The sequence below is a fragment of the Erythrolamprus reginae genome, chromosome 3, assembly GCF_031021105.1.
Source record: "Erythrolamprus reginae isolate rEryReg1 chromosome 3, rEryReg1.hap1, whole genome shotgun sequence".
NCBI lineage: Eukaryota > Metazoa > Chordata > Lepidosauria > Squamata > Dipsadidae > Erythrolamprus > Erythrolamprus reginae.
This window is the reverse complement of record NC_091952.1, coordinates 153,342,030-153,369,999: the sequence shown is the minus strand read 5'-3', so window position 1 is coordinate 153,369,999 and position 27,970 is coordinate 153,342,030. Positions and strand designations below refer to the sequence as shown.

Genomic DNA, 27,970 nt, shown 5'->3' with positions numbered 1-27,970 from the left:
TAAGGCTTCCTTTTTTTGTCTAAACCGTGGAAGATTTGTGTACAAGAACAGTCCAGCCATGGTGAAAATTAAGCTGCCAAATCCTGGTCTGGATTTGAGAATACCTTCTCACAAGGAACTAGAAACGATAGAGACCACAGAAGCAGAGTCAAGACCCAAATGGGACAATAAAACACAATACATGCTCACCTGTATCGGGTTTTGTGTAGGCTTGGGCAATGTATGGCGCTTCCCTTATCTCTGTCAGAGCCACGGAGGAGGTAGGTTTTTGATCCCTTCAATCCTCAAAATTAATATTGATTTGATGGAAACTATTTACATGATAATAATTCCTAAGAGGTCTTTAAGGGGTGTGCATAAGCACACCAGTGTGCCTACCATCCCTGTCCTAATATTCCCTTTTATTCGTATCCATTTCATAATTATGTTTACACTTATATCCATTATCTAATACATGCCTGAATAAATAATTAAATAAATACATTTTCACCATGTATTGCTGTGGCTATCACAACAGAAAAACAATAATACTAAAGTCAGGGTTTTAGAGGAGTTGCTATCTTGTTTCTTGGGAAATTGTGAGGTGTAGTGGTCTGAAACTGGCTTTTCATTTGCACCCATCTCATTACCTGCATGTGATAAATCTTCATTGCTATGATCTTGGAGAAGAAAGAGAAAGAAGCAAAAAATGGTTTTGTACCATTTTATTTACTGAAAATGAAGTCTGCTAAATTCACTGCATGAAGCTTTGTCAGTGACTTTTAACATACAAAGATGTATTCTAGGAATTCTTAGAAAACCAAGAAAGTCAACCACAACTTTCTTCCATGTTCTCTCTCTTTCTTCCCCCCTCTTTTATTCATGTCTATAAACAGGCAACAATGTTACTTTGTGACTTGCAAACATGAGAAAATAAAAATTGCTCTGTGAAATTTGTAATCAAGGTTGTTCATTTTCACCAACAACTGTAGGCATAACATCTTTATTTCATCAAACTATGTAACTCCAGAAAAGTTTTGTGTTCAATTCCAATATCTTGGGATGAGGGATAACTTTTGATATAATCTCTATAATATTATTTATAATATTTTAAGACCAATACATTGAACAAATGAATCTTCTTCTATACTTCATGAAAAACGCTAATAGTGTATCCATATTCTTTCTGGAATATTTCTGCTCATTGTGTCTGCTTCATATTTCTTGCCTTTTCAAATCCATTAGGTCTTGGCCAGCTATTGTGCCCTTTCTTTCCATCTGTTTGCAGTTCAATATAATGGAGTTCAATATAATTTACAGATGACTCCATAACTACAAATTATTACTATCTTCAACAGTGTCAAAGCCCAGTTGATATGGTGATTAAAAGCATTCGGCTAGAAATTGAGAGACCATGAATTCTAGTCTTGTCTAAGGCATGAAGCCAGATGGATCACGGTTTTTCACCCGCCAGAAGAAGGCAGGGGTAAACCACTTCAAAAAAATAGTGCCAAGCAACATGTAGTCACCGGTGGTCAAGATAACTTGAAGGCAGGGAGAACAGCAACCATTGTCTATGGCAGTGTTTTTCAATCAGTGTGCCGCGGCACACTAGTGTGCCGTGAGACATGGTCAGGTGTGCCGCGAAGCTCAGAGAGAGAAAGAAAACAAGAGAGAGAGAAAGAAAGAGAGAGAGAAAGAAAGAGCAAGAGGGAGAGAAAGCAAGCAAGAAAGAGAAAGAAAACGAGAGAGAGAAAGCAAGAGAGAGAGAGAGAGAAAGAAAGCAAGAGAGAGAGAGAGAAAGAAAGCAAGAGAGAGAGAAAGAAAGCAAGAGAGAGCGAAAGAAAGCAAGAGAGAGAGAAAGAAAGAAAGAGAAAGAAAGAAGAGAGAAAAAGAAAGAACAAGAGAGAGAAAGAAAGAAAGAGAGAGAGAGAGAAAGAAAGAGAGAGAGAAAGAGAGGGAAGATGGGAGAGAGAAAGCAAAAAAGAGAAAAGAAGGAAGAGAGAAAGAAAGAGGGATGGAGAGAGAGAGAGAGAGAAAAGAGGAAGGGAGAGAAAGAGGGAGGGAGAGAGAAATAGAGCAAAAGGGAGGAAGAGAGAGAGAGAGAGAGAGGATTTTTTGGTCCAAACTTTTTTTAGCACCCCCCCCCCCCAATGTGCCCCATGGTTTTGTAAATGTAAAAAATGTGCCGTGGCTCAAAAAAGGTTGAAAACCACTGGTCTATGGAATCAGATCTTTTCTTTGAAGAAAACAACAGGAGGATGTTAGACTTCCTTGAGATGGCAAACATCTGTTCTAATAAACATAGATATATGTGCACTTTAATTTTTGCAGTCAATATTTTTAATGTGTTTTTGTAATTGGTATTCTATTTGGCTTTCAAATTTTGCTCCAGCTGATTACTCAGAAAGGCAGTGAAGTATAAATCAAATCAGTAAGTAAAATATTTGCAAACAAGTTAGTACTGATAACAATATAACATGAGTTTTGAACATTTATTAACATTGAACCTGCTCACGATTCTGCTTCAATATTATGTTCTGTTTGGAAAGAATTCTCCTTGCCATTCGTCTCTTCCTTTTTTTGCTAGATAGCCAAGATACAGATCAGTGGGCTTTCCCAGTTCAACAGGGGACAGAAATCAGATGCCAATTTTGGTCTTTCCAGTAGTTGGCACAATTTCATGGAATCACCATGGGTGTGGCTTAAACATGTAGTTTGGCAAAATTTGGAGGGGGGGACTGGTGAAGGTAGAAAAAGAACCTTGAAAATAACTTAGCTTTCATTTGATAACTTAAAAAAACATCAGAGACTTTTAAGATTGGTTTCGTATAAGTATTTGCTTGCTTTGTTTATGCATATAGAAATTGGCTGCTGCATCACTGAACCTGTATGCTATTATTTCAAACTGTAACCTAGCATTTTGGAAGCTTTTATTTAAGATATCAAGGCATTTTATTCATTCATTCATTCATTCATTCATTCATTCATTCATTCATTGTTTGTTTGTTTGCAGTCAGGTAAAATCAATAGAATGTTTTAAAGCAAATTTATGCTCTAATTTCTATTTTGAAAAAGAAAAAAACCAGAATAGTTCTGATCAACCTGACATTTGAAGGTACAAATAGCCTGAGTTTTCAGGACCTTCATTCAGTGGACTTTGTATGCAGCAGACAATGTTTACTGTGGACTTTATGCCCTTTGTGAGCAATTTATATAATTTACAACATTTGAATCAATATATGGCATTTGTATAATTGCATCATTAGTACTTTCATATCAGTTATATCAATTAACCTCATGTACATTATATACAGGACATTTGTACACTGCAAATTATCAACAAAAGTCCATAAACATTTTCCAAAATTTTGTAGAAATATTTCTTATTTTAACACTTTTCAAACAAGTTCAACTTTATATCCCTCCTTTTTTTTTTTGGCTTCTAACCATCTTGACCTTTAATTCATCAAGTTCTGTTGTTGGATTGAATCTCCATTCAAACTTATTTTCTCACATCTCAAACATTTCTACAAGGCTTTAGAAACCTCTTTTGTAAACCCAGTGATAAATCCTTGCCCTGGTTTATCATTTGTATTTCCACTCTGGCTGTCATCTCTGTTTTATAATCCATAATTCTTTATGTTCCTATATTTTTACATCAGCTGCAATTTATTTCACCTTTCATCTTGTTGGTCTTTAACATCTCCATTTTGTTTTCTTTCCTGCCCTTTAGAATAGAGTTTCTAAATAAATATGGAGTGTTATTCAAGGAACATATTAATTTATGCAGAAATTATTGCTGTCAGTTTACTGTAACTATTCATCTAAACTATAAACTAAACATCTAAAATGTCATAACTGTTTATCATTTTATAAATTACACTGCTCCTCTTTTGGTTCAAGAATAAACAGCCCTCCCTCTCTGGCTCCTCCCTCCCTCCCTCCCTCCCTCCCTCTCCTACCAGAAACTATAGTCATCTCTACTGTCTGAAATTTCTTTCTTTGTTATTTTCAAATTTCAAACGGTCATCTCTTTGTTAATAGATTAAACAGTTTTATAGTGTTTTGTTTATTTGATTATTTGAAAAGTTTTAGCAAAATTCTAATATTTCAAATTTGTCTGGCCCTTTAACTCATTTAAAACTTTCTTAAATTAAATTTGTATTTATTGATTTACCATTTATTTTATTGAATTATTTAAACTGCTGGTTATTTTCTCCTCTACTTGAGGTGAAATTTTACTCACCAGGTAGTTTTTCAAATTAATTGGGAGATCCTTTTTAACTTTCAAATAATTAGAAATACAAAAGTATTTAGGAAGCAAGTTTATACATATCCACTGTTCTTGAAGGTTCTTCCACAGGTCAAAATTTCATAGCTTTCCTTGGGTCCCAGTGCTCAGCCCCTGGAGTCAACCACTGTCTTGTGGTCTCCTTATGAATAACAGCCATCTGAAGTCAAATTGGGCAATCTCTTATCCTCTCCATGTCTAGAGAGTTTCTGAAGGACCAGTTCCATCTTTGGCTTGTTGGTCTTAGCTACATCGTTGTCTCCACTACTTTGGAGATGTCTTAGCTTAGCATTCCCCCATCCAACAGTTTTGCTTTTAATTGCTATCAACCAAGCTAAAGAATATCTCCAATGATTTTTTCTCTCTCTCAGAAATCAAAAGTAGTATTTTTTGCCCTTTGCCAGCTCAAGTGGTGCTATTTGATTTGCCTTCTTTATTTAATTTCATTTTAGACAAACAAATCCCTTTATTGCTGGTTAGTACCTGTTGTTGCATAAATGCTTAGTCCTTCTAATCATTGTCCTCCACAGACATTTTAAAAAATTTTTTTAATGTATTTTAATACCAAACTTGCAGGTACAGCACAGAAGACAGACAACATTAAAAACATGTACTTATAGGACAACTTAAAAAAGTATAATGAGTGGATGGAATCTACTGTATGACACAGACTTCATATAGTTGCCATCAATAAGAAATTTACCTTAAAACAAACAAAACCAAGTGCTGGCATTGTCCAGAAAAGTCTGACTGGCATATTTATAATTGTTGAAAAGTTGAACTGATGAAATTTGTTCAATGAAATGGGGTTTATATTAAAAATTCACACACAAGTGAAAATGAAAAATAACTTGCCAATACCCAATTCTATCCTCGTTTTTTCCATTTGCAACCATAGATTTAGGTACCTTTTAACCCCATGGGAAAAAATGATATTACAATTCTCTGACAGTAACAGTGTTTTGTTTTGTTTTTTAAAGCTGTTTTCTTTGAAAGGCATTTATTTTTTTAAAAAAAATTCACAATGACAAAAAAAAAGGTAAAATTGTGAAGCTCCATTTCTTTTCACTGGTGCAAGGGTGATAAAGAAATAAGAGAGACCACCAATAAGGGGATGTGGGATCACTCCAAAACAACAGACCACTGTGATCAACATGGAGAAGAGGACTGAAAAGGAAAGTGAAAAGACTGAGGATGGTTATTTCTCGCCCTTCACTGTAGCTATACCACAGCATTACATTTCATTGTACCAAGAGTAGAGATGATTTCAGAATATGTTCTAACTGGAAAATCATTTATTTTTTTTAGATGTTTTAGACCTGAATTAGTAATATTACAGTACTTCTGTTATTTTTAATGGAGGGATTTAAACAAAAAACAAAAAAGCTTTATAGATCTCTAAACATGGAATTATTGTCCTCGGGCAGATAAAGTTTGGTCTTAAGCATCAGGCAATTGATCACTGCTTCCTTATTGGTATGATATAAAAAGTAGGTATAAAGCCTGTATTAAACCAATCTTTTGGAAATTGGTATAATTATTGACTATTGGCTAAAATGATTGAGAAAGTGATGATAATTCAGAAGGACTCTGGTTTTAAGTTGCTCATTAGGATAAGGGATTATATTATCACCATATTAAAAGATCATACTAATTGCCATGGAGGGGGGTTGCATATACCGTAAGTTAAAGTGATGGTGACATTACTTTTCAAAACGTTAAAAAGATCTCACTACTCTTGGAATATCCTATGCTTTATTAATCTTTGTACTCATTCAAATATACAACATATTTTCTTCTAACACTCCCCTGTTTTTAAAGTCCTATTTATTGGACACGTTAGAACATACCTGGGCAAAGTGCGGCCTGGGGACCGGATGCGGCCAGCCTGCTGTCTGTGACTGGCCTGCGGAGGTTGGAAGGAAGGAAGGAAAGAAGGAAGGAAAGAAGGAAGGAAGGAGAAATGGAGGGAGGAAAGAAGGAAAGAAGGAGAAATGGAGGGAGGAAAGAAGGAAGGAGAAATGGAGGGAGGAAGGAAGGAGAAATGCTCTTTCCATGCCCTTTTGCAAAAGTCCAATAAATGCTCATTTTTTTAATTGTTCATTGGTTTCATTGGCCTTTCCCAGAAATTTAAAGTAAAACCCCCCACCCCACCTCTCAGGGGAAAAAAAGGGAGGAGGAGGAAGAAAAGGAATCCAAAGCAACTTTTAGGCAAAGCCTCCACTATGTTTTCTCAACTGACAATGTAGGTCAGTTGAAGAGAGGCACCTGAAAGGAATATTTTGAAAGAGAAGTAAGGAACTGCCCAAAAGCAGAAATAAAAGGCACAAAAAATAAGAGAGACAGAAGCTTCTCTCCATCTGGAGAAGGAAGGAAGCAAGGAAGGAAGGAGAAATGCAGGGAACAAGAAAGGAAGGAAGGAAGGAAGGGGTGGGCAATTAATTTATAATTATAATTATATATATAATTTATAATTATAATTAACTCAGTTCTACCCAATAATATACAGTATTGGGTAGAACTGAGTTAATTATATTAATCCGGCCCTCTAAAACCTTCCCAATTTCTCATGCAGCCCCATGGCAAAATTAATTGCCCACCCCTGCGTTAGAGATTACTTTCCCCTACACCAGGGTTCTGAAACTTAAACACTCAAAGAGCCACTTGGGCCCATTTCCCACAGAAAAAACATTGGGAGCCACAAAACCTGGGTGGGTGTGGCCAACTCGATGCCAGTCATTCCCACCCAGTCACATGGCCACCAACCATGCCTACCCAGGTTTTATGGCTTCCCGTTTTTTCTTTTTTATGGGAAATACCTATTTCTTCTTTCTCTCTTCCATCTCTCTCCTTTCCTCCCTCTCAACTTTTTCTCTCATCTCTCTTTCTGTATCTCCCTCTCCCTCTCTCATCTTTCTCATTCTCTCAAAGGCAAGTGTGGTGCACTTCCCTCCCACACTAGGGGTCCGGCCATGCCACTGCGGCAACAGGGCAATGGCTCTTTCATCCCTCTCCCTCGACAGGGTGACTGGGAGCACCCTGGGAGCAGCAGAGGGCCCAAAGAGCTGCGTGTGGCTCCCAAGCCACAGGTTGCTGACCCCTCCCGACACCATCTGGACTTCATCATTGTTAATTATTTTAATACCATTTAAATGATTGTTGTATATTTTAGATGTTGTTTTTGTATGCCTTATGTGTTCATATGAATAGAAAAGCAGGAGACCAAACAAATGAAATATACTAAATAAATAGTAAACAGGAGGTCTTGGGTGTTATTCATATCATATTTCAGATACTGATTTAGGGACTTAACAAAATAACCTTAGTATCCTAAAGGTGATCAATCTGAGATGCAGGTACAACTTTAGTCTTATTATTTATTTTTCAACCAATTTAACTTCAATTCTCCATTTGCTTTCTGCCAATTTTATCCCATATTAAGGGTGGGTTCTAACTTATCTCGCTGCCAGTTTGCTTCCTTCTGCGCAGCATGGGCACATTTCATGGGTGCACACACATGTGCAGTGCTGAAAAATCTGGGGGGTGGGGGGGAAAGCCAAAATCAAAATGGTGATGACCTGCACAGTGCCAGAATCTCAGCTTCTGTGCATGCTCAAGGAAAAAAATTCCCCCAAAATTCAAAAAAAAAAAAAAAAGATGGCGGCACCCATGGACCGGCACTGAACGAACCAGTTCTGTGATATCATTGGGACATCAACAGCAGGTCACTACAAGGGAGGAACCCATCTCTGTGCAGTGGTGTCTTGTTCCCAATTCGGCCCAGTTCTAAGAACAGGTAGTGCCGGCAGTGGAAGGTTCTACACACCCACCTTGGATGCTTCTTTGCATGAAGTAGTTTTGGAATCCATCACTGGTTCATTCTTCTCCCATTTGCTATATATTTTTAAGGACAAGTATACTTGAGAAGAACATATATTCCTTGAGCATAAAGTTGGCTGGAAAAGGTAAGAAGCGTTCAACCTAATGCCTTGCTGAATTTCAGTTCCTATCCTCCTTGCCCCATTCATCTGAAAGGCATTAGATTCAGGAAGAGAAGGAAAACAGAAACCAGCTCTCTGGGGGATGCATACTCTACTAAAAAAAGCAAAGCAAAGCAAAATCCATCTCCCTTTTCTTATGTTTCCCAATTCCACTGAACTATTTCTTGCCTTCCCCCCCCCCCCTTGATTTGTTCCACAGCATATTGATATCTTCAGGAATTGAAGCATCCTTTGATTATTACAGTCATGATTGTAGTAGGCTGCATGCATACACATATAATGCACCAAATGCTCTTATAAAGTACTATAGTAATGTATTTTCTTTCAAACTAGAGAAGATTCAGAGTAGAATTCACCAGAACTGTTTTTCTGCCTCTTTCATTGTTTCTCATGATCAATAAATCCACTCATGTGCCCATTTTAGGCAAGTTTTATATAAAACAAACTCACTTTTATTGTAATTCCACAGGAGCTTTCATGATCCCTTTCCTCATCTTGCTTGTCCTGGAAGGCATCCCTTTGCTCCATCTTGAATTTGCCATTGGACAGAGACTCAGGAAAGGTAGCGTGGGAGTCTGGAGTTCTATACATCCGACCCTGAAGGGAGTAGGTAAGTTTTGGAAATATTTTGATCCACCAAGTAACAAAGACCTTTTAATCCACTCTGATATCTCAGCATCATGGTTGCACCAATTGAAAGGATAGGTCAGTGGTTCTCAACCTTTCTAATGCCGCGCCCCCTTAATACACGTTAAGTGGTGACCCCCACCATAAGTCTAGCGCCAATTCTCCCAACAGAGCTTTAAGCTGATTGGCAGGAAGGTTAGAGGGACATGCCCACTGTAAACTCCTGATTGGTTGGATTGTAAAAATATGTTCCAAGGTGCCAGAATAGAAGCGTTAGTTCCTAGTACCATGGAAAATTTGTCTTTTCCCATGGTCTTAGGTGACCCTTTGAAACGGTCATTCAACCCCTAAAAGGGTCCTGACCCCCAGGTTGAGAACCATTGGGATAGGTGAACTCGAACCTTTAATTGAAACTAGAAAATGAACATTAGAAGAATAGTGTTATCACTGCAGGATGGGTGAAATACTCAAGGAGAAAAGCTAACCAAACTTACATTGTATTACAAATGTTATATTTGAAATATAACATTTGTAATACAATCTAAGTTTGATTAGCTTTTCTATGTGCTTAGTCAGCTCTGTATTTTTTCTTGCATGTCGAGGATGAGGTATTCTCCTGTTAAACATTTCCCCAACACGTCTGTTTTTTGTTACTGCAGAAAGTCCACAGGGTGAAATAGTAATGAAGTTCCCATGACTGTAGGTGTTATAATTACTGACCTGTTTTTCAAAATAATGGTTTTGACATGGGAAATAATGGATGAGGGGTCAAATTACATTATTATAGTTTGGAAAATTATTTGTTATAGTTAATGTACAAAATATTTATTTTTATCTTTGTGGTGGACAATACGTATAATCCGCTTAATTTACAGCAATGGGATGGGGGGGGACGCAGAGGGGTAGCAAAAATGGAACTCCATCCCAAAACACCCAATTTGCACTGAAAGATGTTGAAACAAAATGCATAAGCCACGCCCACAGTGTGGTAGAAAATTTTTGGTAGCCCATCACTGACTCCAAGGTATACTTCCCTCCATGTAGATGCAATTCCATTGAGCACTATGTGTTGAGTGCGGTTGGTTAGCCAGTTTTCAAACCATCTGGTGGTGCTGCTGTCTAACCCACATTTTTCAACTTTATCTAATAGTAGGTTATGGTCTACTTTATCATATGCCTTACTGAAGTCCAAGTAAATTAAATCAACAGTTTTATGCAATCCAATGAAACATTAGGGGCAAAAATTCTATGGGGTTAGTTTTAGAGCACCAAAATCTGTAAATACCACTGACTATAATGATGGAAAACATGCTGCATCTTTATCACCATGCAAACCCACCAAATGATTCTTTTTTCAGCATCTTTCTATGTAGTATAAATTATTTACTAATCAATGCAAGGAATCCGGCCAAAGCAAAACATTATTCTCACAGATTTCTCATAGGTCTTTTTTAAAAAATTGTAGTGAATAAGCTCTGTCTAATTTTTTCCCTTTCTTCTTATAGGAATAGCAGCAATGTTTGTCTCCTTTTTGGTGGGATTATACTATAATACAATTATTGCCTGGGTGATGTGGTATTTCTTCAACTCCTTTCAAGAGCCACTGCCCTGGAGTGTATGTCCACTTAATGACAACAGAACAGGTACAGGCTATGAATGAAATGCTTATGCCAGCTGACAATCCATCACAAGAAGGCTTCTCTGGGGAAATACAGTAATAGGAGAAAATATAATGTATATTTTATCACCCTCCCCCATAATATTCAAGACTTTTGACCAAATCTGCTGGATGGATTATACTATTCTATGAAAGACTTGCTATTACAAGTACAGTGGTACCTCTACTTAAGAACTTAATTCTTTCCGTGACCAGGCCCTTAAGTAGAAAAGTTTGTAAGTAGAAGCAATTTTCCGTATAGGAATCAATGTAAAAGCAAATAATGTGTGCAAACCCATTAGGAAAGAAATAAAAGCTCGGAACCTGGGTGGGAGCAGGAGGAGGAAGAAGAGGAGGAGGACAATTGCTGGCCAGAGAGAAGGAAGCGTTTCTTTTCTCTGGGCGCTGGCAGGAGGTTTATTCCCTCTCCAAGCGCCCAGAGAAAGGAAAATGCTTTGTTTGCTCTGGACTGTCCTAGCCTCCTTAAGCACCACCAAAAGGCTCCTCTGGCAGCCCAGAAAAGTCCGAGATGGCCGGGATTAAAGGGGAAATGGCAGGAAACTGGCCAGGCCTTCGTGGTGCTCTCAAATTTCCTGGGAAATTTTTCCGGGTTTGGGTTCTTAAGTAGGAAATGGTTCTTAAGAAGAGGCAAAAGAATTCTTGAACACCTGGTTCTTATCTAGAAAAGTTCTTAAGTAAAGGCGTTCTTAAGTAGAGGTACCACTGCAAGAGTAATTATTCTATTGCTTAATTCTTAGCATGATGGTAATTAAATATGGACTTTGGTATTCAGATGTGTTTCATCTGACACAATGAATAAAGGGAAGGGTAGATATTGATGTCTACTTAGTATGTATTGGTAATATTTGGGATAGTGATTTAACTTTCTGATAAATAACTATAATATATGTTCTGAAAGGCACTGCCTTTTTGCAACAAAACCCTGAATATATCAAGTGATATCTTTCTGATAAATTTTGACCTGATCTATACTAAGTTGCTGCTTTGCATTTTCAAAGCAAAACTGCCGGAAGAGGCAAGAGATTAATTGCTATAGTACTGTGTATTTTTTACAGTTATATAGTTAGCGTAATTGATGGATTATCTAAATAAATTCTTGACAAATGTATATTTTATTTTATGTATGCTGAGAGCATATGCACCAAGACAAATTCCTTGTGTGTCCAATCACACTTGGCCAATAAAATTCTATTCTATTCTATTCTATTCTATTCTATTCTATTCTATTCTATTCTATAAGCTTAGATATTTTTAAAGCACTAACATTGTGAAATTGACAGTGCATAGTACATAATCCTACAAGAGTTATTCCTTTGAAAAGCATTCTGAAAAAAATGGGATTTTCAACCCTTCTAGTGCTTTATTACAACAATTCATATTTGCACATTAACAGTACCATTTAAATCATTTTATTATTGCCTGCCTTCCTAATTTTCTATTAAAAAATACGTTACTTAGGCCATAGAATACCCCACTCATTTGAAGAAGAAATATTAATAAATTAATAACAAATTGGCTGATTCTATTTTAATAGAATTGGTTTAAAATATAACAATGCAGGAAATAACGAGGTTTGTGCAATATAACAGAAAAGTTACCATGTAAGAGCTGGCTGGAGAATTTTGTGAATTGAAATTCACGTCTTAAACCTGCCAAGTTTGAGGACACCTACTATATGGACTTCAACTAAATCCAGGTGGTTTAGAAGTGCTGAGACTGAGAAACATTGAGCCTCACTGAAACACTGAACCAAGATATGATTGCTCTTCAATCCATGTAAATATAGATTAACAGAATGAATTGAATTATGCAGATTACTTTATTCAAAATTATTTGAATAAATTAATCTGCATAAATGCTTTGACCACTTTAAAAAAAATCCAAAGCAGCATTCCAGTGTGATTTCTAAGGGGACATTACAAAAATTGTTAGCAATATTGAGAATATATTTCATTTGAATACATCCACAAACATTGCAGCCTTTCAGTCCAGAAAATGACCACATGGCATGGTTAATTCCCAAATTCTGCCACTATATAGGAGGTGGTGTTTTGCAATTGATGGGAATTAAACACAACCAAAGTTCTTCACTCAGGCCATGGTTTAACGGTTAACCAGTGCCATCTAAGTCATTGTGCTATCCGAAGTAGACTCAAATAGATTTTGGCGAAAGCTAGAGGTGATAGCACTTTATAAGTACTAGACTGCTACAATGTTCAAACAATATGTTCTGTCTTCATCACAATATTCCTTCTTTCTTGTGCTATATGAAGCAGTTTGTTTTATTCTGTCATCTTCAGTTAAGGGTGAGGCTTAAGAAGGCCACATTAAACGAGGTATATAAAATATGCAAGGACGATTTTGGTCATTTTACAAGCAGATGCATAAAATCATGCACATATAATTTTGGAACATAAATGTAAGATGCTCTTCTATAACTTCTTTTTCACAACAGCAAACATCATCTGAAATTATCTCCTAAAGGTAATACTTAGGCCTTCTTAGGCCTTATTTTTTGGAAGACCTTCAGGTCAAGTATAATTTTAGCAAACTGAGTTGAATACTAGCTTTTAAAATTTATGGGTTCTCTAATATTTTAATCATAAAAAAGTAAACATTTTTCTTTTAAAACGTATGCAGTTGACCGTTCAAATTATGAATTGCCCAATAGTCTACAACCCTATTTTTCAATTCAGTTGATCTGAAAATATATGAATTCATGACTGTTTTCTTTCTTTGCCAAACTCATATGTTGCTGCTTTAAAAAAAAGAAAATCTGACACAGGTCATTGAATGTTGTCCTGTTTTTAGGTTTCACAGAGGAATGTGCAAAGAGTACTCCAGTGGATTATTTTTGGTATAGGAAGACCTTGAACATCACCAGTTCTATTGAAGATTCTGGAAGTGTACAGTGGTGGCTTTTGCTCTGCTTGGTGTGTGCCTGGGCAGTGCTGTATGTGTGCACAATCAGGGGCATCGAAACAACAGGAAAGGTACCACAATCTTTTTGCTTAGAGGGGAAAATGTTTTTCATATTTGTCTTTCTGTTGCAAATTATTCCAGAACATCCTCTTTGAAAAAAATTGTATCAAATAGTCCCTTCATGGCCATTTTATTGAAGCTTGAGTTTAGAAATTGGAGAACAGCCTAGTTCAGTGATGGCAAACCTATGGCACGCGTGCTGCAGGTGCAGTGAAGGGCTACCAAATTTTTTACTACCACACTGTGGGCGTGGCTTGTGCAGGATGCTCTGCATTTCCTTTCAAGATATTTCAGTGTGAATTGGGTGCTCTGGGGTGGAGCTCCATTTTTGCTACCCCACTGCGTTCCTCCCTGTCCGGGAAACAGCCCACCCATGCACAGGTGCCACAAGTAGCACAGGAACCATATCTGAGGGCACCTGTCAGCTCCAGCGTGCATGTGCTGATTTTCGGCTTTCTCTTTGGACTGTTTTCGCTCCTCCTGAATCCTGGGAATAGTGATGTGCATGCAAGTCACCATATTTTTTTCAGATTTGTTTATTTATTTATTTTAATTTTTCATTACTGCACATGTGCATGCACACGCAAAGCGAGCATGCACCCAAGAGGAGTGCCCACGTGGCGCGGGAGGGAGCAAATTGGCAGCAAGTTAAGTTGGAGCCCATTCCTGAGTATTCCACAATACAAATCTATCCTCAACACAATTTTAGACTGCAAGATAATGGCCAATAGTGAGCAAAGGTAGAGTAAACATGTCATAAACCGTTATAAGCCAAAGCCAGTGTCTAAAATATTAAACTGAAATAGCAAAGGAAAATAATTCAGCCAAATGATCGAGATAATTATTCTGCAATTATCCAAAAGCAAGTAACCAATTCAAACTATTTCAACATGACCAAAACCAGGCATAAGCATTTAAAGTCTATCAGGTCAAAATCATGAGAAGGGTGGTTCTAGAGCTACAGTGATCCCTCTATTATCGCGAGGGTTCCGTTCCAAGACCCCTCGCGATAATCGATTTTTCGCGATGTAGGGTTGCGGAAGTAAAAACACCATCTGCGCATGCGCGCCCTTTTTTCTATGGCCGCGCATGCATAGATGGTGGAGTTTGCGTTCCCCGCCGCCCACGCAAAGGGGAAATCCCGATTCGGCTCCTCGCTGCTGCTGCGCTACCGAGCAGATCAGCTGCTGGGCGGCCAAAGGAACCTTCCCTGGGTCTTCCCCCTCTTGCTGGCGGGCGGGCGAGCGGCGGGCATCAGCGAGGAGCCGGGGTTTCCCCTTTGCGTGGGCGGCCAGGAAGACCCAGGTTGGGGGTTCGGGGGGGTGCTGGGAAGCCCCCCAGGCCAGCTGCGATCTTTTAAAACAGCCGCGCCGCTTCCCAGCTGACTCCCGAAGCCAAACCCGGAAGTGGTTTTTTTTTAAATTAATATTTTTTTAAAAATCGCGATATAGCGTTTCGCGAAGATCGAGATTGCGAAACTCGAGGGATCACTGTATTTTGATCACTATTGAAAAGACCACATCTGTTGTATCTTGCAACCTGAAATTATTGGTAGGCCTGTGGACAGTATTTTGTGATGTAGAGATTACGATATTTAGTTGTATATATTCTTCTTCAGGCAGTATATGTGACTTCAACCCTTCCATATGTTGTCCTGACCATTTTCCTGATCCGTGGCTTGACTCTGAAAGGAGCTACCAGTGGTATTATTTTTCTGTTTACACCAGATGTAAGTATTAATTATTTTTGTATTTCAAGAAAATAAAAAATGTTATTACGTTAACATCAAAGGAGCTGTGATAATTTCAATTCTTATTTATTCATTCATTCATTCATTCATTCATTCATTCATTTATTGGATTTATATGCTGCCGCTCTCTGAGGACTTGGGGAGGCTTACAATATATAAAAAGAAACAATAGTATACAATAGGCTAAATCCAATTAATTAAAACTAAGTAAACTAACCTAAAATCCCTAATTATATTAAAAATCAATCATACCTACTCAGACAACAACCATACATAACATTCATCGGCCAGGGGGCTAGAGTCTAATGGCCCCAAGCCTGGTGACATAAATGAGTCTTAAGACTCTTGTGAAAGGCGAGGAGGGTGGGGGCAGTGCAAAACTTATTCCACAGGGCCAGGGCCCCCACAAAAAAGGCTCTTCCCCTAGAACCCACCAAGCGACATTGTCTAGTTGACGGGACCTGGAGAAGGCTGACTCTGTGGGGTTGCTGGGGCTCATACGGCAGAAGGCGATCCCACAAGTTATCTGGCCCAATGCCATGTAGGACTTTGTAGGTCATTACCAACACTTTGAATTGTGTCTGGAAACCAATCGGCAGCCAATGCAGTCTGCGGAGTGTTGGAGAAACATGGGCATGGCTAAGAAGGCCCATGACCACTCATGCGGCTGCATTTTGTACAATTTGCAGTTTCTGAACACTCTTCAAAGGTACCCCATGTAGAGAGCATTGCAGTAGTTGAATCTCTAGGTGATAAGGGCATGAGCGACTGTGAGTAGAGATTCCCTGTCCAAGTAGGGTTGCAGCTGGCGCACCAGGTGGACCCCTTAGCCATAGCCAAAAGATGATGGTCCAAAATCAGCTATGGATCAAGGAGGATGCCCAAGTTGCGTAACCTCTCTGAGGGGGTCAGAAGTTCCCCCCCTCAGAGTAATGGACGGACAGATGGAAATGTCCTTGGGAGGCAGAACCCACAGCCACTCTGTCTTGTCGGGGTTGGGTCTGAGCCTCTTAACACCAATCCAGACTCTAACAGCCTCCAGACCCCGGCACATTGCTAATAAAATTTGCACTGTTTCTTATTATTATTAGTCCTTTAAATAAGAGAAATCTTGTAGGTCAACGTTCCCTGGCTTAATGCATTATTGGGACATTTGCATGTTGAAGGAATATCTTTCTTCACTTATGAAGACCGAAGCTTCATCTGTTCAGATTTTGCTTTGGCAAACCTCAGGCAAGTTTTTAAAAGGCAGTTCAGACTTGGAATGCTTTTTCAGCTGACCTAAGAAAACTAATGGATGGAACGTGGTTAATTATTTTGTGATGCTAAGTCCAGTATGTCTTTCTAAGTCAAGTTGCACAGAAATGTAAAAAAAAAAAAAAACCACACAAGGATGAAGGTACTTTGACCTCTGCAAGAAATCCTATACACATAATTCATAAAATTTCTGAGGTTTCCCCCCAAGTTCTAATAGGAAAGAGCCATTTGTGTAGAATGTGCATGCTATTCTAATTTTATTCCTCCCCCCAAAAAAAAATTTGTGAAAGAAAGAATCAGGATTGTATAAAATGCCAATATTTCACTCTGCTAAAACTTACATTCTCCTGATTTGAGAAATAGCACTGGTCAAGGCAGCCTGGGTCACTGCTGTTACCCAGGCCTGCCAAGCCCCCGAACTGGTTCTCTTGACAGGGCCATAGGCATCTCCATTTTATTTTTAGTTTCTGCACATGTGCAGAAGCTGGTTTTTAATCACTGTGCTTGCATGCATGGGTAAAATGCACAGCTCGTAGAGAAGCGAATTGGCAGCGAAGAAAACAAGAACCCACCTCTGTCTTGAGCCAGGCTCTAGAGATAATAAGATACTCCCAGTAGTGGGGTGGAGGATGAGAGATTCCCCTTCCACCAATTCTTGTAAATGAATACATTACATGCTCAAAGGCACACTTTTCTCTACAGATGTCCTGTGGTTTAAGTTTTAAAACCTTTTTTTCTCCTTCTTCTTCCTCAGGTGAATGAATTAGCTAACCCAGTCACCTGGCTAGATGCTGGAGCCCAAGTGTTCTATTCTTTTTCTCTTGCCTTTGGCGGCCTCATCTCCTTCTCCAGTTATAATTCAATCCAGTAAGTTGCTATTATGCTATTATCCTTTTTTTAAAAAAAACAACAACAACATACATTGAGAATGGATTGGGATATAATTTGAAAGGATATTTTTGGTGAGACAAACAAATAAGGTTCCCAGTCTTATTAATTACAAGAATCTAAGAAACTATGTCTGTTGACTCAGACTAGGAAATTATTTAGAACAGCCTAGAGCAGTGATGGCGAACCTATGGCATGGGTGCCACAGGTGGCATGTGGAGCCATATCTGCTGGCACACAAGCCATTGCCCCAGCTTAGCTCCGATGTGCATGTGTGTGCAGGCCAGCTGATTTTTGGCTTGCACAAAGGCTCTGGCAGGGCATTTTTTGTTTCCGGAAAGCCTACAGGGGGATGGGGGAGGGTGTTTTTACCCTCCCCCTGGCTCCAGAGAAGCCTTTGGAGCCTGGAGAGGGCGAAACATGAGCTTATTAGGCCCACCCAAAGTTGGGGAAGCAGGACATTTCCAGCCTCCAGAGGGCCTCCGGAAGGTGTGGGAAGCAGTTTTTGCCCTCCCCAGGTATTGAATTATGGGCGTAGGCACTTGTGAATGGACACGCTCTTTTGGCACCCAAGGAAAAAAAGGTTTGCCATCACTGGCCTAGAGTTTCAAGTGACTGTTTAGAAGAAATCCCAAAGAGTAGGAGAGCCCAATAATGTTTTCCCTTAGAGGTTCTTTAGCAAGTGGGATCTGATACCTCTTGCTCTTGATACTGACACATATATGCTCCTTTATTACTTTATTTTCACATATTTACATTTTTTTTTTTAAACTATCCATATTGGTGTTATTGTTTTATCCTTCCTCTGTAGCAGCAAATTCTACCCTTTTCATGAGTAAAAGCAAATGGGAAGAACTCAACGAGCTTTTCTTTCTTTCTGCCTTTCTTTCATGACTATTCCAAGGGTCCACACCTGCCCTTGAGTTTAACCCCAAATCTATATGACATCTTCTTGACCTAGCCCTGAGCTTTCAATAAACCTTTTTCTATTTTTATTTTTGCTTGGCTTTTAAAAATGTCCTGTTCTGGTAAAGTGACCCTTTTATCAATTCCTTCAGTAGACTGGCTCTCCTGGTTGGCTTGGAGCTCCAAAGGAGGAGCTTCATGTTGGAAGTGGTTTATAGATTAATATCAGATTGCACCTCCCGGCCCTCTGTTCATCCTATTCCCCTTCTCTCTTCATCTTTTAAGTCGTATTCTGTATTTTACATTTTGTGCCTTAATGTTTTGAAGCATTCTATTTATATAGTTTTATTTTTTTAATATTGTACAGAGAGAGAGAGAGAGAGAGAGAGAGAGAGAGTCTTATGAACCTCTCTTCATACGAACGTTTCGTGATACGAACCTGGTGCTTAAGATTTTTTTTCCTCTTCTTCCAAACTCTTCACGTTACGAACCTGAGCCGCTGCCGCTGGGATGCCCCATCGGACTTCCATTGTCAGCTGAAGCACGGGGATTCCCCTGAGGCTCCCCTCGCTGGGATTCAAAGCAGCGCCAGCAAAAATGAAGAGAATACATAGACAGATAGAGATACAGATAGATGATAGATAGGTAGATAGCTCCAAACTCGACTGCAGGAAATACGACTTCAGTAACCGAGTAGCTGATGCATGGAACTCACTACCAGACTCTATAGTATCATCTCCTAACCCCAAAAACTTTACCCTTAGACTATCCACTATTGACCTCTCCCAATTCCTAAGAGGTCTGTAAGGGACGTGCATAAGTGCACCAGCATGCCTTCCATCCCCTGTCCTTAATGTTCTTCATTTTTACTAGTTGCATGTATTTGGATATTATTATTTCTAATACTCTATTTCAAATTTTTGACTTTTACTAGTATCATGTATCTTAATATTATCATATCTTCACTTAACAAAACAAATAAATAAAATTAAAATTAATGATAGATAGATAGATAGATAGATAGATAGATAGATAGATAGATAGATAGATAGATAGGTAGATGCATGCATACTAACACTTGGAAACTATTATGAAAAGTCAGCTGTCTTCCTTGTTTTTGTTTATAGCAATAATTGTGAAAAAGATGCTGTGATCATTTCTGTGATAAATGGCTTCACATCCATTTATGCAGCCACAGTCATATATTCAATCATTGGATTCAGAGCAACAGAAAGATATGATGATTGCTACAGCAGGTAAGTTGTGCTTATTTTCTAATTAGCACGTTACTGCTACTAAAGAGGGTTGCTAGTCTAACATAACCAACAAGTACAGCAACAATTAATGGTACAGATGGTTCAGAATGGATGGTGAAATTGGAGAGGGCAGTCTCTAACAGTGGGCATCAAAACTTTAAGAATATTGTTCAATGTTTATATTTATTGATTGATTAGACCAAATGGAAACTTCCATTTTGCTCGGTGTCATAAGAGAAATGGCAAGAGTGACTATTTGTTTCACTGTGACCCAGATTATAACACTGAAATTTTTTTGGCCTATTTTCTTTTATCTTTTGCAGAAATATCCTCACTTTGATAAATGGATTTGATTTGCCTGATGCTAACATAACTGAGAACAATTTTGCAGAGATACAAGCTTGGTATAACAAAACACAGCCAGAAATCTTTTCAACCCTGAAGTTTGAAACCTGCGACTTGGACAAATTTTTAACTGAGGTAAGATTATAATATAGGGCTATATAATATCACTATACTGTATATAGGGATAAATGCATAAATACAGTGTGGGGGGGAAGTATTTAGTCAGACACCAATTGTGCAAGTTCTCCCACTTAAAAAGATGAAAGAGGCCTGTAATTGACATCATAGGTAGACCTCAACTATGAGAGACAACATGAGAAAACACATCCAGAAGATCACATTGTCTGATTTTTAACGAATTTATTTGCAAATTATGGTGGGAAATAAGTATTTGGTCACCTACAAACAAGCAAGATTTCTGGGTCTCACAGACCTGTAACTTCTTCTTTAAGAGGCTCCTCTGTTTTCCACTCATTACCTGTAGTAATGGTACCTATTTGAACTTGTTATCAGTATAAAAGACACCTGTCCACAACCTCAAACAGTCACACTGCAAACTGCACTATGGTGAAAACCAAAGGGCTTTCGGAAGACACCAGAAATAAAATTGTAGCCCTGCACCAGGCTGGGAAGACTGAATCTGCAGCTTGGTATGAAAAAAATCAACTGTGGGAGCAATAATTAGAAAATGGAAGACATACAAGACCAATCTCCCTCAATCTGGGGCTCCATGCAAGATCTCACCCCATGGGGTCAAAATGATCACAAGAATGGTGAGCAAAAATCCCAGAACCACACGGGGGGACCTAGTGAATGACCTGCAGAGAGCTGGGACCAACGTAACAAAGGCTACAATCAGTAACACACTACGCCGCGAGGGACTTAGATCCTGCAGTGCCAAACATGTCCCTCTGTTTAAGCCAGTACATGTTCGGGCCCATCTGAAGTTTGCTAGAGAGCATTTGGATAATCCAGAAGAGTTTTGGGATAATGTCATATGGTCAGATGAAACCAAAGTAGAACTGTTTGGTAGAAACACAGCTCGTATTTTGCGATTTTTTGGGGGGGCTTGCACGCATTAATTGCTTTTCCATTGTTTCCTATGGGAAACATTGTTTCATCTTATGAACTTTTCACCTTATGAACCTCCTCCCGGAACCAATTAAGTTCGTAAGACAAGGTATCACTGTATATAGATTTAAATACGGACTAATTTAATATAAATGTAGCACACTAATAAATATATTTGAAAGTGAGTACTGTGGTAGCCTAATGTTTTATATATCTTCTTTCTCTGATTTGAATTCTTATGTAGGGAGTAGAAGGAACTGGTTTAGCATTTATTGTCTTCACTGAAGCCATCACCAAAATGCCCCTTTCTGCACTCTGGTCAGTCCTCTTCTTTATCATGCTGTTCTGCTTGGGTTTATCATCTATGTTTGGGAATATGGAAGGTGTGTTGGTACCTCTGCAAGATCTCAGAATTATACCTAAAAAATGGCCTAAAGAACTTGTTACAGGTAAGTTTTAAAATGGTTATATAACAGGGGACGGGGTTGATAATTTGTCCTGGTTGCAACCTGGGAAGATTGCCGGTCTATGAACATTTTTAAAGAGCTATGAAGTTTAACTTCAGTATGAATAATTCATCATGGTTTTAAAGAGAAGATAGTAATTGCACAGTCAGTTTGATATTTGCTCAGAAACTTAATACAGCAATAGATTTAGAAAAGAGCAATGAAATAAATAAACCAGTAGCTCAGTAGTAGGTTCTAAATGCCTTTGCTACCTGTTCATGATTGTGTGTGATGCTTCTGCGCATGTGTAGAAGCATCCTGGGCAAGTGGGCAGATCCTCCTGCTGCTGATGCTACTGGTTCATAGAACCAGGCTGAACCTGGAGCAACCCACAGCTGCATTAGCTGCTGAATGCTACTGATGGATGATGTTGAAATTGTTTGTTTATAACGCTGAATAACATAGTTCACTTTTGCATAACAACATTGAAAAAGCACTACATGGCGTAAAACCTTCTCTATGAATCGGGCCTGATGGACTATGTGCATACTTCCTAAAAAAGCTCTCCACAGCCATAGCTGAACCACTAAGCATAATCTTTGAAAAATCCTACAGGACCAGTTCTTTACCGAAGCTATGGTCACTAGCCACAGTCATTCACATCTTCAAAAAGGGAGATTCCTGTCTAGTAGAAAACTACACACCAATTTCTCTATGCTGCGTCACATGCAAGTCATGGAATCAATCATAAACCAATCCATTACCCTCCACCTAGAAACTAACAACCTACTTTCAAACAAGCAATTCAGTTTCAGGAAAAAAGTTATCCTGCAATCTACAACTACTACACTGCAAAAACATATGGACCTCAAAACTTCACCAGGGCAAATCAATAGATGCAATTTACATAGACTTCTGTAAATCCTTCGACTCAATAGTTCACAATAAACTACTTCTGAAACTGAAATCCGATGGTATCTCTGGACCCCTACATGATTGGATAACTGTGTTCTTATCAAACAGGCAACAAGTGGTTAAAAATAGGAAGCACCCTATCTAATTCCATTCCTGTTAAAAGAGGTGTAACCAAAGGCATCTATATAAAGGACATTTGCGATCACATTACAAGTGATTGTGTTCTCCTTGCCAATGATGTAAAACTGTTTAATACCACCAACAATACTGCTACCCTCCAAAAAGAACTTGACTCTGTTTCAGAATGGTCAAACATCTGGCAATTCCAAATCTCAGCCAATGCAGACGACTCTCACTCTGTCAAAGACCTTGTAATACTCATATCAAATGACCTAAGTGCCAAAGTCCATTGCAACAACTTTGCCAAAAAGGCTTCAAGAATTATTAATCTAATCTTATGTAGCTTCTTCTCCTGTAATTTCTCACTAATAACCAGAGCATACAAAACTTTCGCTAGACCAATCCAGTTCATCTGTCTGGAATCCACACAGCATATCGGACATAAATACATTAGAAAGTGTCTAGAGATACTTAACGAAAAGAGCTCTCCACTCCTCTACTCGCAACAGAATACCTTACGCAACTGGATTTGAAATTCTGGGCTTCGAAAGCTTAGAACTACATCGCCTTTGGCATGGCCTAAACAGCTATGCTACAATGTCCTTCCTGTCAACAACATGAGCATACAATACATGCAAACTCAAAGTGAACCACTCCAAACTTGACTGTAGAAAATATCACTCTAGCAACAGAGTGATTAATACTTGGAACTCACTACCTGAGTCTGGTTTCATCACCAACCCCCCAAAACTTTACCCTTAGACTGTTCACTGTTGACCTCATCCAATTTATTTATTTATTGGACTTCTCTGCCGTCCCTCTCTGAGACCTCAGGGTGGCTTACAACATATAATAAACAATATACAGTATCTTTGATCCAAATAATAATTTAAAATCTAACCCCCCCCCCAAAAAAAAATCCATTAAAACAGTCATTGCATTCGTTCAGCATTCTGTCAGCACATTCATTGGCCAGGGGGCAAGAATCTAATAGCCCCAAGCCTGGTGGCATAAGTGAGTCTTAAGACTCTTACAGAAGGCGAGGAGGGTGGGGGCAGTACCAATCTTCAGGAGGAGCTGATTCCAGAGGGCCGGGCCCCCCACAGAGAAGGCTCTCCCCCTAGGTCCTGCCAAACGACATTTCCTAAGAGGTCAGTAAGGGGCGTGCATAAATGCATCAGCATGCCTACCCTCCCTGTCCTAATATTCCCTCTTATCAGTACCCATCTTATAGATATAAACAATGTTATACCTATGTATATTACTAATTTGCCCTTGACAAATAAATAAATAAATGAAATAAATGAAAATAAATAAAATATTAACTCTTTTGAATGGAATCTTTCTGTCTGAGACAGTAAATTCAGAAGGCAGTAATCTTTCAATCTGATGACTATTCCTTGGTTTTGTGCCTACTCCTAGAGACAAGCGGCTGGTTTGAAGATCAGCCTGGACTAGGAACTAATGTGGTTCAACACTGATTAAAAGGACATGTTCTATGTGCTTATCTCCTTGCTTGAAACATGGAGCTGAACTCATATATTGACAGAATGTCTTAATCCTTCTGCCTTTTTGTTTATTTGATTACAGGCCTGATTTGTTTGGGATCTTTCTTGATTGCCATTATTTTTGTGCTGAGATCTGGTAACTATTGGTTGGCTCTGTTTGATGGCTTTGCTGGATCCATTCCCTTGTTGATAATAGCCTTTTGTGAGATGTTTTCAGTGGTCTACATATATGGGATAGACAGGTAAGATATAGATGGGAAAAATATATAAAGCATCTTTCTGTTTGGCAATCAATAATTGAGAACTTTCATGATAAGCTTAAAGCACGTCACCTTTCCCCCATGCTTAAAAAAATAAAGACAAAATCTGTGATTTAAAAATTTAAGAGAATTTTTTTGCACTACTTTAAAAAGTAAATAAATATTGACCTCTATTTATTCTGCGTAGATTAAAAAAGAACCTCCAGAAACTACCAAAGTATATTGTACTGATTAATATTTGGTTTTATTTATAACCTGCAGACTTGGGGTTAAATTTCCATACATGGAATTTGATTTCTGGATAGTAGCAACCCCACCTGTCCCTTTAAGTTTCTTTTTATTTAGGACCTGGATATATCTCTGCAATTTTTTTATCATATCTTAACCCAAGAGATTAGGAAGGTTTCCAATTTCTCAAAATGAGCTGAGATCTGCCCACGACTAAAAGCTGAACATACAGATACAGCATTAGGTTATGCTACAGTAACTGAGCATCATCTGTATGTGTGAACAGTTTTTTTAAAACCACTTCACTTTGTGTGGGATGAGCAGGTTCTTTTATTGTGATGGCCCATTAACACATGCTAGGTACCAATTAACTAGACCTGATGGGCAATCTGGCTCTCAGATACATAATTTTCCTTTCTCTTTTCATTACCAGATTTAATGATGACATTAAGTTCATGATCGGGCACAAACCCAATATTTTCTGGCAAGCCACCTGGAGGGTTATCAGCCCCCTCATCATGTTAGTTATCTTCTTCTTTTACTTTGTGGTGAAAGTGAGTGAAAAATTAGAATATAAAACCTGGGACCTCAATTATGTAAGTATATTTATTCAAGGAAACATGGTCCAAATTGCATCTAATATCAAAAGCTTGTCATTTTCACCTTTTACTATTTATTGGAGATTTCTGCAAAGAAGAATAAGCAAAAGAAATGTTTATCCCCAGTGAAGGGCTACAAAATGTTTTACTACCACACTGTGGGCATGGCTTATTTTGTGGGTGTGCCTTGCCAGCCATGTGACCAGCTGGGAGTGGCTTGATGATCATCCGACCGGGGGATGGCTTAAAAGTCATGTGACTGGCTTGAAGGTGGCCAACTTGACGTCACTCACGTCAATGTTTTGGGTTAGGGTGCCTTCCTTTCCTTGCCTCAAAGAGATATAATTTCCCTATCTATTTATCTATTGCTCGACATCCAAAATATACTCTTTAATTCTATGTATATGTTCCATATGTGTACATACATATTACACACAGGGACACAAAAATATACACGTATGCACAGCTCTTCTAAAATTATACACATTCAACTTCATTCACTTCGTAAATTACTCAAGACCCACCTTTACCGCCAGGCATGGGGGAGTTGAGACACCTTCCCCCAGGTTTTTTATATTTATGTTTGGTATGTATGTGTTGTTTGGTTTTTTAAAAATATGATAGGGTTTTTATATGCTTCTTTTTAATATTAGATTTGTTCCGCCATAATATTGTTTTTACTATTGTTGTGAGCCGCCCCGAGTCTCTGGAGAGGGGCGGCATACAAATCTAATAAATAATAATAATAATAATAATAATAATAATAATAATAATAATAATATACTGCAATAGGAAAAACATACCCAGAGCCCAGAAGGGAAAAAAAGAAAATTTAAAATATTTCTATTGGTTCTGCGTACCTGATCAAACCTTTTCTACTGGTACTGCGTACCTGACCGTACCCATAAGAGCCCATCACATTTATCCCCAAGGATATGAATTAGCTGTTTTAATGTGACTCATTGCTTGTTGGAAGTAAAGTTTGATGCTTGTACTTTTATTGAAGCATGTCTAAAAAGTAAAGGCTCCCCTTGCACATATTATTATTATTATTATTATTATTATTATTATTATTATTATTATTTATTAGATTTGTATGCCGTCCCTCTCTGAAGATTCGGAGCAGCTCACAACAAGAAAACAGTACAAATCCAATATTTAAAACAGTTTAAAATCCTTAACATTAAAAACAATCATACATCTCATACAGACCATACAAAAAGTGGAAACGGCCCAGGGGAATCAATTTCCCCATGCCTGATGGCAGAGATTTTGAGGAGTTTGTGAAAGGCACAGAGGGTGGGGGCACTCCTAATCTCCGGGGGGAGTTGATTCCAGAGGGTCAGGGCCACCACAGAGAATGCTCTTCCCCTGGGTCCCGCCAGATGACATTGTTTCATCGATGGGACCCGGAGAAGGCCAACTCTGTGGGACCTAACCGGTCGCTGGGATTCGTGCGGCAGAAGGCCGTCCCGGAGATATGTGTTAGCCATTCCTGATTCTAGGGGGAACTCATCTCCGTTTCAAAGCCGAAGTGCCAGCGCTGTCCAAATATGTCTCTATGGTCATGTGGCCGGCATGACTAAATATATAAAAAAGAGATGGCGTCACCCACAGATCCTCACTGACCAACCGGTTCTCTGAAGTCATCAGTGGGTTGCTACTACTTTGGATGAACCAGTCCAAACCAGGAGGAACCCACTTCTGCTCCTGTATCTTATGTGAAACTTGACTCAATATTTTTTCAAAAAGTTTTGAAGATTTTGTTATTAATTGTCTTTCTTTGGTTAAAAAGAGAGATCCTTCTGGTAGTCATTGAAGTTTTTATTGTTTGGATAATGGAGTCATAACATGCCTTTCAAGTTCCCAAGGAATAATAAACTATTCCCTATTCTTGAAATGTACTGTGTGGGTATGTTCTAGTGTACTACCTTCAATAATAACATAAGGAATTATTGCCAAGCAGTACATTGTTTATTCAGTGTTTCTAATATGAATGTATCTAAGATTCTTACTTCTCTGTCTCCCAATTACTTATCTTTTTCTCTTTCTTTTTATCACAGGAAGACTTCCCAAAAGCAAAGCCAACAGGTTATCCTGACTGGATTTATGTCATCATTGTAATCCTCGCAGGAGTGCCTAGCTTGGTTATCCCTGGCTATGCTCTATACAAAGTTATCCGAAATCGCTTCAAGGGTGAAGAACCTGTACAGCGAGATTTGGTCAATGCGATATCAGAAATATCAATAAATGGGGAGCTGAAGAATACAGCATAGCTGTCTCCAAAGATTTGGTGTGCAAAGACTTTCAGTTAGTGGTGGTAAATGTAGAGGTCTCCCTGCTTTGATCAGAGTTGTTTCAGAGCCTAAATGGGAACTAATGTATTCTTATTCTAACAGCACTTGCTGCATTAGAAAATAGTTAATACGGATGTTAAAGACGTAGTGTTTTCTCTCCCATTGACCACCACCTTGTAGCTCAGATACAACCAGTTTTATGTTCAAATAATAATAATATATTATTAAAGAAATTATAGTTGCACAAGAAATTATACTTGCACTTTGTTTGTTTGTTTACTATGCCACCTATTTCCCCTACAAGGTGATTCCTGTCAGCTTACAAATTATGTAAACAAGTGAAAAATAGTTAAAATATGAACAGATTAAAACAAACCAACATTAAAATATTATTAAAAACTGCATTAAAAGCACACAAATGGGATGGTGATGAGGTCTTCTTACATGATCCAATCTGAGTTGGCACATTCTATCAGACACATTCTGATAGAGACAAGTTCCCTGATGATGGCTCCACCACTAGTCCAAAAGCTCAGAAAACTAAACCTCTGGTCCCAGTGACC

At 38.5% G+C, this 27,970-nt stretch overlaps 1 protein-coding gene across 1 annotated transcript; it reads left to right on the top strand.

The window, feature by feature from the left end:
- The first annotated feature begins 4 nt into the window (after positions 1 to 4).
- On the top strand, positions 5 to 27,658 carry LOC139164646 (sodium-dependent neutral amino acid transporter B(0)AT1-like). Its single transcript, XM_070747047.1, has 12 exons — positions 5 to 260; positions 8,744 to 8,884; positions 10,407 to 10,544; positions 13,391 to 13,572; positions 15,180 to 15,290; positions 17,323 to 17,435; positions 19,490 to 19,618; positions 19,942 to 20,098; positions 21,279 to 21,483; positions 24,106 to 24,265; positions 24,945 to 25,107; positions 27,174 to 27,658. The coding sequence occupies exons 1-12, from the start codon at positions 59 to 61 to the stop codon at positions 27,384 to 27,386; spliced, it is 1,914 nt and encodes a 637-aa protein (XP_070603148.1). The 5' UTR covers positions 5 to 58; the 3' UTR covers positions 27,387 to 27,658.
- Positions 27,659 to 27,970: the final 312 nt, after the last annotated feature.